At 41.0% G+C, this 15,642-nt stretch overlaps 1 protein-coding gene across 1 annotated transcript in view; it reads left to right on the top strand.

The window, feature by feature from the left end:
• Positions 1-15,642, top strand: part of abca12 (ATP-binding cassette, sub-family A (ABC1), member 12) — a 253,058-nt gene that overhangs the window by 123,079 nt on the left and 114,337 nt on the right. The window contains exons 26-28 of the mRNA XM_060929010.1: positions 5,867-8,236; positions 8,580-8,683; positions 12,341-12,447. Of these exons, the coding sequence (XP_060784993.1) occupies positions 5,867-8,236; positions 8,580-8,683; positions 12,341-12,447 (2,581 nt within the window). The remainder of the gene's footprint in view (positions 1-5,866; positions 8,237-8,579; positions 8,684-12,340; positions 12,448-15,642) is intronic.

Genomic DNA, 15,642 nt, shown 5'->3' with positions numbered 1-15,642 from the left:
CAGGGTCACGGGGGGAAACTGGAGCCAATCCCAGCTGACTTCAGGCAAGAAGTGGGGTTCAACATGGGCAGGTCACCAATCTATCACAGGGCTACACAGAGATGGACCACCATCGCACTCACATTCAGATCTATGGGGGATTTAGAGTAGCCAGTTGACCTAATCCGCATGTCTTTGGAGTGTTGGAAACCAGAGAACCTGGATTAAACCCATGCAGGCACAAGGAGACCATGCAAACTCCACACAGAAAGACCCCATGAGGTTGAAACCCAGAACCTTGTTGTTGTGAGCCAAAATGACATGAAAGTGTACTTTCTAATGTCACCTTGGCATCTGCAAAGATCACAGTTTAATAAACACAGCTAAAAACATTCACCCTTGCCTCAACCTTGCTGGCTAGGTGTGATTTTCGATAGTTACATGCTGTAGCATTCAAGAAGAATAAGAAGAAGTTACATGCTGTAGCAATACTGACATAAGACGAACCATTTCAGTCTGTAATCATAATCATAATCAGAATTACTTTATTAATCCCCGGAGGGAAATTCAAAATTGCAACCAAGCTCCTGAATCAAGGAAGAAGTAAATATGTCTAAAAATAGAAGATAAAATAGTCCTTAAAAAAGAATAAATAAAAATAAAATAAATTTAAAGAAGTTCAATAACTTAAGTAAAAGCAAAATGAAGTGATTTTATATATAATGATTCCTATATACATATATTGCACCTGAGTTAAGGATACAGCATACATGGTAAGACAGTGTACCACAGTTATACAGTGGCATTGTACAGCTTGACAGCAACAGGTAGGAATTATTTCCTGTGTCTCTCAGTTGTGCAGCGTGGATGAATCAGCCATTTACTGAATGTGCTTCTATGGCTGATCAGCTCTTCATGTAGAGGGTGGGAAGGACAGTCTAAGATTGTTTTTATTTTGGACAGTGTCCTCTTCTCCAACACCACTGTCAGAGAGTCCAGTTCCATGCCTAAAACATGGCCGGCCTTCCTGATGATCTTATTGAGTCTGTTAGTGTCCTTCACCTTCAAGCCGCTGCCCCAGCAGACGACAGCGTACAGGATGGCGCTGGCCACCACAGACTCATAGAACATCCGCAGCATCGTTTGGCAGATGTTGAAGGACCTTAGTCGTCTCAGAAAATGGAGACGGCTCTGGCCCTTTTTGTATACAGTGTCCACATTTTTGGACCAGTCCAGTTTATTGTCCAAGTACACCCCCAGGTACTTATATTCCTCCACCATGTCCACACTGACCCCTTGGATGTTAACAGGATTCACCGGAGCCCTGATTCTCTTCAGATCGACCACCAGTTCTTTCGTCTTCGTCACGTTGAGCTGTAGGTGGTTCTTCCTGCTCCACGTAACAAAGTTGTCCACCTGTATTCACCCTCATCACCACCGGTAATACGTCCAACCACTGCAGAGTCATCAGAAAATTTCTGGAGGTGGCAGGTCTCCGTGCAGTAGTTGAAATCAGTGGTGTAGAGAGTGAAAAGGAAAGGAGAAAAGACAGTCCCTTGCGGAGCCCCGGTATTGCTGATCACTCTGTCCGACACACACCCCTGCAAGCGCACGTACTGTGGTCTGCCAGTCAAATAATCTACAATCCAGGACACCAGTGGGGCATCCACCTGCATCGCTGTCAACTTCTCACCCAGCAGAGCTGGCTGGATGGTGTCAAAAGCACTGGAGAAATCAAATAACATGATCCTCACAGTGCTGGCTGGCATTTCCAGGTGTCCGTAGACTTTGTTGAGCAGGTAGATGATTGCATCCTCTACTCCAAGACAGGGCTGGTAGGCAAACTGAAGGGGATCAAGAAGTGGTTGGACCATAGACCGGATCTGCTCCAGGATGAGTCTCTCCAGGGTCTTCATAATGTGTGACGTCAATGCCACGGGCCTGTAGTCTTTGAGGTCACTAGGACGTGGCTTCTTCAGTACAGGGACAAGGCATGACGTCTTCCACAGCACGGGGACCCTCTGAAGACACAGGCTCATGTTGAAGACATGCTGAAGTACTCCACTTAGCTGGAGGGCACAGGTCTTCAGGGCCCTGGGGCTAACACCATCCAGGCCTGCTGATTTTTCTGCATGGAGTCTCTTCAGCTGTCTTCTCACTTGCTCCTCACTGATGATCAGTGTACGGGTGGGGGAGGGATGAAGGTGTTTCTTGGGGGGGGGAGGCACTTAGCCAGGGGGGTCTGTTGAGGAGGTGCGAGTGAAGTCATGAAATGGGGATGAGGTAGGGCAAGAAGAAGCAGGGAAGGGGAGAGAATGTAAAGTGTGTGGTTGTAGCCATCCCACAGAAGAATGGTGGTGGTGGTGGGTTGGGGTCATGCCATCAAATCTGTTAAAGTAGATATTCAGCTCATTCGCCCTTTCCACATTGCCATCCACTCCTTCACTGTTGGTTGGCTTGTAACCAGTGATGGTCTTCATTCCACTCCACTCCTCACTCATGTTGTTCTGTTGGAGTTTCCACTCCAATTTCCTCCTGTACTTATCCTTGGTCTCCCTGATCGTTGCTCTCAGTTCACGCTGTACTCCTCGCACCTCCTCCTTATTGCCGGCTCTGAAAGCCCTCTTCTTCTCACTTAAGAGGGCTTTGATGTCCTTCGTTACCCACGGCTTGTTGTTGGGGTAACAGTTGGCAGTCCTAGCTGGGACAATGGTGTCCACACAGAAGTTGATGTATCCCGTGGTGCACTCTGTGAGCCCATCGATGTCATCTCCATGGGGCTCACACAGTGTCTGCCAGTCTGTCACCTCGAAGCATCCCTGCAGTATCTCGTTGGCCTCATCTGTCCATCTCCTCACTATCTTTGATGTGGTGGGCAGTCTCTTCACCAGAGGCACATAGCAGGGGGAGAGGTGAATCAGGTTGTGGTCTGACCTGCCCAGTGGGGGGAGGGGGGAAGAGCTGTAAGCCTCTTTAACATTAGCATACAGCAGGTCTACTGTTCTTCCCTCTCTGGTAGGACAGTTCACAAATTGGGTGAAAGTGGAAAGTGTTTTGTCCAAATTAACATGATTAAAGTCACCCGAGATAGCAATGAATGTGCTCAGGTGTTGAGTCTGTAGCCGGGCTATTGCAGAGTGGATAGTGTCACAAGCAGTGTGCGGGTTTGCAGTGTGTGGGTTTGCAGAGGGGGGAACATAAATGTCCATAATGCCATCGCATCATCATTAAAACAAGGACTTCACACAGTGTAGAGAGAAGAGAGTGCACAAGGTTTTAAAATGTTTTAAAGAACGTGAATATCAAGAAATAGGGGGACAGTAATGTTGTTTTTCCATCTGTAGATTTAGGTTATAAATTGATAAATGTTTACAAAAGTTGGGGCAGTACAGTTAAATAATATTGGCTGGCGTTGAGTGGTATATCAGATGTATTCCATTCATCTAGCATGATATTGAATGAGTCGAAGCTGAGTAGCTGAATGGAATATATCTGATATACCACAAAAAAAGCCAGCCAATAGTATTATTATTATTATTATTATTATTATTATTATTATTATTATTATTATTATGATACATACACATTCCTTTCAGGTGTTCACGTTTCTTTCTCTTTCAAAATTCCCTCAAAGTCTTCCATATTTAACAACATAAACCTAGCGGCCATGTTTGTTTACAAATTGTCAAAGTCACTTGCTAGCACTGAAGTTTTGTGTCGCCAACGTGTCTCTTTTCCAGTTTTTCGATATCCGTTGGTATGTTTTTCTCTTTTAAATATGTGTGAAGAATATTTAATGAACTTTTGGTAGCCTTTTAGGTGTTCAACACATTTTTCTCTTTCCTGGTGAACAAAGAAATGGTTCTGTGCATGAACAGCAGAAAACTTTTTCAATGGATATTCACATCAGATCTAATGTGTGATGTCATGTTGTCTTGACAACTATGCAATATCGTAAACCATATTCAATGCTCATTCTTAATTGGGTAGAGTGATGTAATACAGTGGTGGTTGAAAGTTTGTGAACCCTTTAGAATTTTCTATATTTCTGTATAAATATGACCTAAAACATCATCAGATTTTCACACAAGTCCTAAAAGTAGATAAAGAGAATCCAGTTAAACAAATGAGACAAAAATATTACACTTGGTCATTTATTTATTGAGGAAAATGATCCAATATTACATATCTGTGAGTGGCAAAAGTATGTGAACCTTTGCTTTCAGTATCTGGTGTGACCCCCTTGTGCAGCAATAACTGCAACTAAACATTTCCGCTAACTGTTGATCAGTCCTGCACACCGGCTTGGAGGAATTTTAGTCCATTCCTCCGTACAGAACAGCTTCAACTCTGGGATGTTGGTGGGCTTCCTCACATGAACTGCTCGCTTCAGGTCCTTCCACAACATTTTGTTTGGATTAAGGTCAGGACATTGACTTGGCCATTCCAAAACATTAACTTTATTCTTCTTTAACCATTCTTTGGTAGAACGACTTGTGTGCTTAGGGTTGTTGTCTTGCTGCATGACCCACCTTCGCTTGAGATTCAGTTCACTGACAGATGTCCTGACATTTTCCTTTTGAATTCACTGGTATAATTCAGAATTCATTGTTCCATCAATAATGGCAAGCCGTCCTGGCCCAGATGCAGCAAAACGGGCCCAAACCATGATACTACCACCACCATGTTTCACAGATGGGATAAGGTTCTTATGTTGGAATGCAGTGTTTTCCTTTCTCCAAACATAACACTTCTCATTTAAACCAAAAAGTTCTATTTTGGTCTCATCCGTCCACAAAACATTTTTCCAATAGCCTTCTGGCTTGTCCACGTGACCTTTAGCAAACTGCAGATGAGCAGCAATGTTTTTTTGGGGAGCGGTGGCTTTCTCCTTGCAACCCTGCCATGCACAACATTGTTGTTCAGTGTTCTCCTGATGGTGTGTTCATGAACATTAACATTAGCCAATGTGAGAGCAGCCTTCAGTTGCTTAGAAGTTACGCTGGAGTCCTTTGTGACCTTGCCGACTATTACACGCCTTGCTCTTGGAGTGATCTTTGTTGGTCGACCACTGCTGGGAGGGTAACAATGGTCTTGAATTTTCTCCATTTGTACACAATCTGTCTGACTGTGGATTGGTGGAGTCCAAACAAGAGTTGTTCTAAAGATAGAGATGGTTTTGTAACCTTTTCCAGCCTGATGAGCATCAACAACGCTTTTTCTGAGGTCCTCAGAAATCTCCTTTGTTCATGCCATGATACACTTCCACAAACATGTGTTGTGAAGATCAGACTTTGATAGATCCCTGTTCTTTAAATAAAACAGGGTGCCCAGTCACACCTGATTGTCATCCAATTGATTGAAAACACCTGACTCTAATTTCACCTTCAAATTAACTGCTAATCCTAGAGGTTCACATACTTTTGCCCCTCACAGATATGTAATATTGGATCATTTTCCTCAATAAATAAATGATCAAGTATAATATTTTTGTCTCATTTGTTTAACTGGGTTCTCTTTATCTACTTTTAGGACTTGTGTGAAAATTTGATGATGTTTTCGGTCATATTTATGCAGAAATATAGAAAATTCTAAAGGGTTCACAAACTTTCAAGCACCACTGTACACGTAGGATAAGCGATATGCTAACAATACTGTATGCTATCAAGCCAAATGAATAAAACCCGCTAGAAGGAAATAGAATGCATGTTTTTATTCCATCGAAAAAGTGTCCTGTATGTATAATAATACACTATTATTTTGTATATGCATGGCCAAGACTTTAAAAAAATTCTCTCTTCAACATTTTTAGTGTTTAAACAGAGTCTAGGTGCTCTCTCATGCTCTCTTTGAATGTTTCTTTTTCTTCTCTTTTTTCCTTGACCAGTCTATCCTTTGTTCAGATGGCCTTGGAGAGTGCTACACTGCAGCTGAATAAATCATGCTCTAGTCCATATGTCCTAGCAATACAGAAGGCTATTGAATACACCCTATTGACTCAGAATGTAACAGTGAGCCCTGAGATGGTCATACATGCCCTGGACGTGGCACTCACTGCAATGAACTTTAGTCACAAGCAAATACATAGTTTCCTGAGTAGTGACATATTCACCATGCCTAACAGCTTGTCCACTGACATGCTCATAAAGGAGGTGATCAGTAAAATAATTGATATGAGACTGCTTGGAAACTGGTCCCCAATGTATGATCTAATGGAGCAACTGCTATATGTAGAGAACACAAGCAAGATCTTGTGGGCGGTGAATGAACTGGTCAGCTGGTACAACACTACTGAAGACACTGGAGTGTATTTTGGCATAGAGATGCTTACCAAGCTGTATGAGATGTTTACACCATTAATACCAGCTTTAAGCCCTCTACCATCCTACTCTGACCTTTTTATTGGGCTTGCTGGCAATGCTTTGTATGCACTGCAACATATTACTGGCACCACCAACCTGTTCACCCCCGTCAATAGCTACCTAAAGCCAGTCCAAATGAAAATTGCTCTGGGAGACAATCTAAAGGATCTTGTGTCAGCAACCCAAATTGCCAGAAGACCAGTGCGAAATCTGACCAGAGAACCAGTGGATGACTTTCTCGATCTCCTGGAGATCAACTACCAAAACTTATCTCAGATACTTTCCATCCCACTCAGCTCTGAGGAAATGCTGGAGACCATGCATGTTTTCTTTGCTAACCCAGATCTGGGTATCTTCCTCAAGGGTGTATCCAGCGACATGACAGGAAGCTTGGTTGAAGATGAAACAATTGACACAATCCTTGGTACACTAGCCGACTTGACACTTCCAAGGAATGGGCAAATGTTTATCAAGATAACCACACAGACCATGGATCAAGCCTGGAATCTGAATAATATGCAGCTGATAGAAAGCTTGGGTGGACTTGTTGGAATGGTAAGGATACTTTCCCAACAGTCATCTTTGAGTATAGCTCAGAGGATTGAACAGATGGCTAATCAGCTCACTTCTGCAGCATCAGATACCATGGCAGACCGAGGTAATCTTAGTGAAATCCTCAGAACCATCAACAATATTCTGTCACAAAATCTGCAGCAGATGCCAAACAGCAGCCTCGAGGACCAGTCCATCATTCAAAACATAATCAGCTCTGTATCCTTAATGTCTGAGTCACAGATTGACTTTGAATCCTACATGATGGTGATCAACCAAACTACTGAAGCCTTTGCCTCCCTTGTACCTCCTGAGGTAATGGTGTATTTCAATATTTCAGCACGGATGATGGAAGCTTTTGCATTGCTCATGTCATATCCAACAGATCTAGAGAACGTGGTGATGTCAAGTCATGAAATTGCTGATTCATTGGGTCTCAGCTTTGCCCTTTCTGGTATGACCATTCTTTCAAATGGAGAATCCATTGAGGAGTTTGCATACCCTGTTGTTCTAAACAGTGCCTTGGCAACTGAAATCTTGTTCAATCTCTCTGCTTCTAATTGCACCTTTGATAGTGATTTCGAACGAAGCATGGTCTTGACCCAGATGATGTCAAGTCTCCCAGTGGAAATGCAAGATGACCTCCATCCTTTCACATCTGCTCTCATTTCAGCTCTTTCAGATGTCTCAAACACAGCCCAAATCAGACCTGCTTTCTTTCAAATCTCCCAGAATGTGACCATGTTACTTATGGAATACTTAAACCTAACAGGAAATCCCATGTCCATGGACATGTATTCTGTCTTGTCCACTGTTTCAAATGAGGTATCTGCTTGTCTCAGTGAGGGCCTAATGAAAAATTCTTCCTCTGTCCACCTCCCATACATCCTCAACTCTCTACGAGCAATCATATCTTCACTGTCTTTAGAACTACCTGTGAAGGAACAGCAATACCCCGATGCCATTGTCAACCTCATGGAGACAATGGCCTTGGCACTGAACCACACCATCAGTACAGGGGATGTAGCAGGTGGAATGAATATGCTTTCCAGCTCTGTCCAAAACTTCCTAGCGATGATACCAAACAACAACATGGATACCGCAAGTGGCATTATGAGTGACCTGGAAAATACTGTCAAGACGCTGCTCATGGTTCACTCGTCAGATCAAGACCCTCTAACTCAAAGTGCTAACATGACTGATGAGATCCTGACCACCATTCAGAATTTGCTTGCCGTGGCTAACAGCAGCTCTGAAATAGATCTGGCAACTGCAATCCTGGGGGCCATCGAGATGAACATCAAGCCTCTGATGGTGACAAATGACAGTAACTGGGCTCAGAAGTAAGTTTCTTTTCCTTTCATTCTTTGAAGCCATTGCCACTCGTTATGAAGTTTCAGTGAGACAGGGGAGAATATTTCAGGTTTATTAATCTCCTCTCATATTTTCTGCCTGGCTGGCATTTACTCAGATTAACTGCTGAGATCTTCAAAAGCTACATAAATATATGACTGAAACAAGAACTTATTTAGGTTCAGGGAACTAAATCAACATCGTCAGTCTGGGCTTGACACAATTTTATAGCATAGTATACATAAAGAGCTGCACATGCAAGGCTATAATTGGGTCTATAGTAAAACTGCTTAAAAACACCCTTGGTTGGTTAATAACGTTTCATTCTTTCAGATTGCAAATGGTGCTGCTATCCATCTCCAGTGTCCTTCCAGCTGACCTTCAATTTGGTCCATTCAACAGAACGATCTTCGAAAGTTTGGCCAATGAGCCCCCAGGTAAATACTGAGTTTCCTTTCTTACCTTAAAACCTTTTGTGTTTTGAAAACTCACATTAAGCAAGCTATAACTCACTCTTGAGCTTATTTAGCAGATTTTTATTATGCTGTAATGGTCCAAGACAAATTTTCTCATTTACATTTTGCTCCATTTCTCTCCACCATTTCTCTCCATAATTCTAATTTACTTAGCTCATAAAACACAATCAGCATGAGGCACTGTGTGAATGACTCACTGATTTCTCTATGGATGAAATCTACTTTCGCACTTTTTGCCTAATCCTCATATATCTCAAGCAGCATGTGTATAATTTTGTATCAAGAAGTGTAATGCCAGCATTGCAGGATACGCTATAATAAGCCAGGAAGCCAAAAGAAGAACACAACAACGACGACACATTTCTAATAAGGTTAATTAATGAAAACTAAGACTAAAATTAAAACTAGCAGTGAAAAATAATTTCATTCATGGAAATAAAAATAAAAATGACAATTAAAAAACAAACAAACATGAAAAGTCAATAAAAAAATTCAGTAAACAATGCAACAGGAATCAATGTGAAATACAGTGGTGCTTGAAAGTTTGTGGACCCTTTAGAATTTTCTATATTTCTGCATAAATATGACCTAAAACATCATCAGATTTTTACACGTCCTAAAAGTAAATAAAGAGAACCCAGTTAAACAAACAAGACAAAAATATTATACTTGGTCATTTATTTATTGAGGAAAATGATCCAATATTGCATAGCTGTGAGTGGCAAAAGTCTGTGAACCTTTGCTTTCAGTATCTGGTGTGACCCCCTTGTGCAGCAATAACTGCAACTAAACATTTCCGGTAACTGTTGTTCAGTCCTGCACACCGGCTTGGAGGAATTTTAGCCCATTCCTCCGTACAGAATACTGTAGCTTCAACTCTGGGATGTTGGTGGGTTTCCACACATGAACTGCTCGCTTCAGGTCCTTCCACAACATTTCGATTGGATTAAGGTCAGGACATTGACTTGACCATTCCAAAACATTAATTTTTTTTTTAACCATTATTTGGTAGGACGACTTGTGTGCTTAGGGTTGTTCTCTTGCTGCATGATCCACCTTCTCTTGAGATTCAGTTCACAGACAGATGTCCTGACATTTTCCTTTTGAATTCACTGGTATAATTCAGAATTCATTGTTCCATCAATGATGGCAAGCCATCCTGGCCCAGATGCAGCAAAACAGACCCAAACCATGATACTACCACCACCATGTTTCACACATGGGATAAGGTTCTTATGCTGGAATGCAGTGTTTTCCTTTCTCCAAACATGATACTTCTTATTAAAACCAAAAAGTTCTATTTTGGTCTCATCCATCCACAAAACATTTTTTCAATAGCCTTCTGGCTTGTCCACATGATCTTTAGCAAACTGCAGATGAGCAGCAATGCTCTTTTTGGAGAGCATTGGCTTTCTCCTTGCAACCCTGCCATGCACACCATTGTTGTCCAGTGTTCATGAGTCTACTGATGGTAGACTCATGAACATTAACATTAGCCAATGTGAGAGAGGCCTTCAGTTGCTTAGAAGTTACCCTGGGGTCCTTTGTGACCTTGCCGACTATTACACGCCTTGTTCTTGGAGTGATCTTTGTTGGTCGATCACTGCTGGGGAGGGTAACAATGGTCTTGAATTTCCTCCATTTGTACACAATCTGTCTGACTGTGGATTGGTGGAGTCCAAACTCTTTAGAGATGGTTTTGTAACCTTTTCCAGCCTGATGAGCATCAACAATGCTTTTTCTGAGGTCCTAAGAAATCTCCTTTGTTTGTGCCATGATACACTTCCACAAACATGTGTTGTGAAGATCAGACTTTGATAGATCCCTGTTCTTTAAATAAAACAGGGTGCCCACTCACACCTGATTGTCATCCCATTGATTGAAAACACCTGACTCTAATTTCACCTTCAAATTAACTGCTAATCCTAGAGGTTCACATACTTTTGCCACTCACAGATATGTAATATTGGATCATTTTCCTCAAGAAATAAATGACCAAGTATAATATTTTTGTCTCATTTGTTTAACTGGGTTCTCTTTATCTACTTTTAGGACTTGTGTGAAAATTTGATGATGTTTTCGGTCATATTTATGCAGAAATATAGAAAATTCTAAAGGGTTCATAAACTTTTAAGCACCGCTGTATTCCATTCAGCTAGCATGATATTGAATGAGCCAAAGATGAGTAGTTGAATGGTATATATCTGATAGACTCACCTTCCAGCCGGTGTAGCGTTCAGCAGTAGTGTTAGCAAAGGCCAACACTACTCAGACTTAAGTATTCATTTCACTGTGTAATTTACTGAGTTACTTTTAAAATCATCATCAACACAATGGAGTGACCTGGCAGCCAAAATTCTCTCAAAATCTTCCGTATGTAATGAAGCAAACCTGGCGGCCATGTTTGTTTGCAAATTGTCACAGTCACTCACTAGCGCGGAAGTTTTATGTCTCCGACGTGTCTCTTTTCCATTTTTTCGATGTCTCTTGGTATGTTTTTCTCTTGTAAATATGCGTGAAGAATATATAATTAAACTTTGGTAGCCTTTAGGGTGTTCAATACATCTTTGATTTCAGTTTTCAGTTTATTTATTTAGTGCTTAATTATAGCATAGCTAATCCTAGCAGTAACACTGGATTAGCCTTGTCTTTTCTCTTTCCCAGTGAACAAAGAAATACTTGTATGCATGCACAGTAGAAAACTTTCTCACTGGTTATTCACATCAGCTCCAGTGTGTGACGTCATGTTGTCTGACAACCATGCAATATCATAAACCATATTCAACGCTCATTTTCCATTGGGTAGAGTGACGTAATACACGTAGGATAAGCGATATGCTAACAATACTGAATGCTATCGAACAAAATGAATGAAACCTACTCGAAGGGAATAGAACACATGTTTTTATTCTATCGAAAAAGTGTCCTGTATGTATCATAATTCCTGATATTTCACTCCGAAGACGTCACTCCCAGTGTTTTCCCTCTGACTAGATGCACGTTGTCAAAATGGCGAACCGGTTCAAAATGAAAATTCTTTTGATTAACTTGTGTATTTTTTGTAGATGTGTCCATATAATATAAATAACATTACACTGTTCCGTGAAGATATGAAGTTTATCTTCTTGTGTTGAAAATAGTTGACTCGTTTGCTTCACTCACTCGTGAATATGTTCACCACTCGAAGATAAACATCATATTTTCATACAACTATGTAATATCCTCATGTAATATCAGTCCATGGCTCTATTTCCATTACATACCTACATAAGTATGAAGTACAAGAACATCTGCAATTATTTGATAAGCCTGTAATATCACTTTGCTTTACCATGACACTGTAGACTCATATTAGTGAGGACATGGTGTTAGGGATTAGTCATGTCCTTCTACCTGATTATTTTAGTTAGTCCTGAAGGTACAGGTACTGCGAGTGCTGAACAGCCCGTGTTTCTGCAGCTGTTTTCTTTAGAGGCTTCTTTCACAAATGGCTGTGAAGCTGCCCTGAAATTTGAGTTCGGTGGTAGTAATGACTCCTTTTGGGATTTTTGTCAGCACTGAATATATATATATATTTCCTCTCCTGCACTCTCTGTCTCTTTTCTATCTCCTCCACAGAAAATCTGAATATCCTGCTTCACACAGTCAGCACAGTTTCTGAACTTTTCTCAACCAGCTGGATGAACGACAGCTTTGGAGATCTCCTGTATGAAGTGCAGATGCAGGTCAGACTGTACAAATGTTCATGAATAGTTATAGCTCCTTTCATCATACTGTCTTACTGTTTTTTTATGCAGATCACTGTTGAATTCTGATTGGGTTGATTAATTCTCTTGAACAACAGCTCTGACAGCAGTGCAGTTGCAAATCACATTCTAATACATTTTTAAAGTAACAGCTCATTTACAGGGACACGTACAGTGGGCTCAAAACGTAAATGGATTAAGAAATATGGTTGAAATGGTGAAGTTCTTTGTAAAGAGATGTGTTGTGATCAGGGCTTTGAACCAGAATCTTTTTCCTATTGGTTCGTTCCGAACAGAAACGGAATTTTAACGTTTCCGGTTTTGGGTTCCACCATTAAATAGACGTTCCCGAACCGGTTAGAACAAAAAAATTTAGTTCCCGGAACGGTTAATTATGTTCCCTGTCAGCTGTTTAACAAATGGCTATAAAATTATGTCTCTGTCTCATCCAGCTTAAGCCAAATGTAGGCTAATTCTATTACAACCTTCATTAAATAAGACAAGAAATAATTCAAAACAATTATTATTTCAAATGTTGGCGATTTGGATTCTCAGTATGTCTTCCCATCTACACAAACAGAAAAAGTGCCAAAAATGAAAGATAATTCGTTTAGTGTGTTACCAAAGGCTAGTCAGGCCCTATACAGGGCTTTCCACAAGCGCCGGCTGCCGGCCATACAGCCGGCACACAATTAAGTCCAGCCAGCTACTTTAATGACTTATTTTTGTAGCCCACAGGTTCTAATATTAATTTTCGATTTTAATAAAATTAAATGTTTATCTAACGGACTGACAATGTCAAACTGAACCGCACTCATTTAAGTTGTGATTCGCGCTGTTTGTACCGATAATAACCACAAATTCCCCGCCGACTTCGCTGATCCGCGGCCCCGATATGCGGTGTGCGCGTGCGCGCACTCGGCGGAGGCAGTAGTGTGCGCGCGCGCGCACTCGGCGGAGTTTATTTTGTGTTTAATCCCCCCGGCTGGCTACTTATTTGTCATGGCTGGCTAGTATGAGCCTTAGTGGAAAGCCCTGTATGCATTGATAGGCTAACAGAGGTTAACGTCATTTAATGTTCGCGAGCCTCTCATTAACGTGGACAAATATATTGATATCGTGTTTGAAATTGACGTTTTTGAATAACGATAGACTGCAATATTTACCTCTTATTTAAGATGTGGAGACGTGATAGTAGTCCACCCTCCCGCTCTCTCCATTCAGTCAGCGAACGTCACACAGGAAGTGAACCCCAGTGGGTCATAGAAACTTGCGCAGGAGAAGAATGACTTTTTTATTTGTAGGCTACGGAAACTTTGAGGAACGAAATAAAAACCGGTATTAACCGGTTACCATTATTTTTAATAAGCGTTTCTGTTCCAGAACATAAAAAATAATAAAGTTTCTGGTTTCGTTTCTGTTCCATTTGAAATAGAAAAAGTTCCCGGTTTTCGTTTTCGTTCCTTGAACCGGTTCAAAGCCCTGGTTGTGATAAAATGTCATGGTCAAGGTCAAAGCTTTTTTTTTTAATTGTCATTTCAACCACATACAGTTAGTATAGTACACAATTAAAATGAAACAATGTTTCTCCAGGACCATGGTGCTACATAAAATATCACAGGACTACAAATCTACAAATACAACATAAATTGCAGGAGTGCAAACATCACAGACAATAAATGACACAAACAACATAAAGTGCAAACAACAACATCAAGTGTAGACAAAAAGGACAGTGCAAAAATGACAACTAGCACAAACAAACAGTCCAGCACCAACCAATACCTGTTACTGATAATATGCAGAAATTTTGAGGTAGTAAGCAAAATAAATAACGTAAACATTGTGTATGTGATAGATATTGTAAACCTTGTAAAAGGCAAAAGTGCATTATTGTTCTTCACTGTGCAAAGACTGCAGTGGGAGTGGTGTGATCAACAGTCCATGAGTATCAGTCCAGTCCCTCAGAGTTGATGAGTCTGATGGCATGTGGAAGGAAACCATTGCAAAGCCTGGCTGTGAAGGCCCGAATGCTTCGGTACCTTTTTCCAGACTGCAGGAGGGTGAAGAGATTGTGTGAGGGGTGTGTGGGGTCATCCACAATGCTGGTGGCTTTCCGGATGCAGCGTGTGGTGTAAATGTCTGTGATGGAGGGAAGAGAGACTCCAATGATCTTCTCAGCTGTCCTCACTATTTGCTTTAGGGTCTTGCGATCTGAGACGCTGCAAGTCCCAAACCAGACCATGATGTATCTGCTTAGAATGCTCTCAATAATCTGTCTGCAGAATATAGTGAGGATCGGTGATGGGAGATGAGTTTTCCTTAGACTTTGTAGGAAGTAGAGGTGCTGTTGGGCTTTCTTGGCTATGGAGCTGGTGTTGAGGGACCACGTGAGGTTCTCTGTCAGATGAACACCAAGGAATTTGGTGCTCTTTATGTTCTCTACATGTTGACGTTCTACAAATGTTTCACTGACATTCCACAAGAAGTAGAGTGTTTTCTCACAACAGTGTATCTCACAGTGTTTATTTCTTTTATACTACAGCAATTTTCTATCAATTATAACTTTTTTGGGGGGAAGCATGACTAAATTGTTAGAGAAACAGCTTTGGGACCAAAAGGTCGCTGGTTTGATTCCATGAGCCAGCAGGATTGGATCAAGTGCCCTTGAGCAAGGCACCTAACCCCTGACTGATCTGGAAAGTGTAGTGGCGTACCTTGTGACTAATTAGCCAAAGAAAATCTGATGATGTGATTATCAGTTCGGGCAAGAACCCAGCCATAATAATAAATAACATAATAAATAATTTTTCATTTATTAATGAACATATCATACTTTTAATCAGTGTATATTTACATTTAATGGTGTGAGCTGCTTGTGAAGGAAGCTATTTCCTGTTCTCACTTAAGTTACAACAGGAACTACTGAAGCTTTTCTTTTTTCTCTCTTGAAGTGAACAACAACAACAACAACCCCACAGCTTGTCATATTACTGAGAAAGCACAAAGGAGCATAAACTCTTCTGTCCTGAAAATGTTGGAAATGTTATTGAAAGCTGACAGGGACAAGCACTGACACTGGAGACTCCTTACAGATTTAATTGCATTCGTAACAACGCTTTTTCTTAATCTATGCATTAATAGTGTTCGATTATGTAGCACGTCCATCATACA

This window comes from Neoarius graeffei, chromosome 9 (assembly GCF_027579695.1).
Source record: "Neoarius graeffei isolate fNeoGra1 chromosome 9, fNeoGra1.pri, whole genome shotgun sequence".
In the NCBI taxonomy this organism is placed as follows: Eukaryota; Metazoa; Chordata; class Actinopteri; order Siluriformes; family Ariidae; genus Neoarius; species Neoarius graeffei.
The sequence above is the reverse complement of the archived record's forward strand: the minus strand, read 5'-3'. Positions and strand labels throughout refer to the sequence as shown.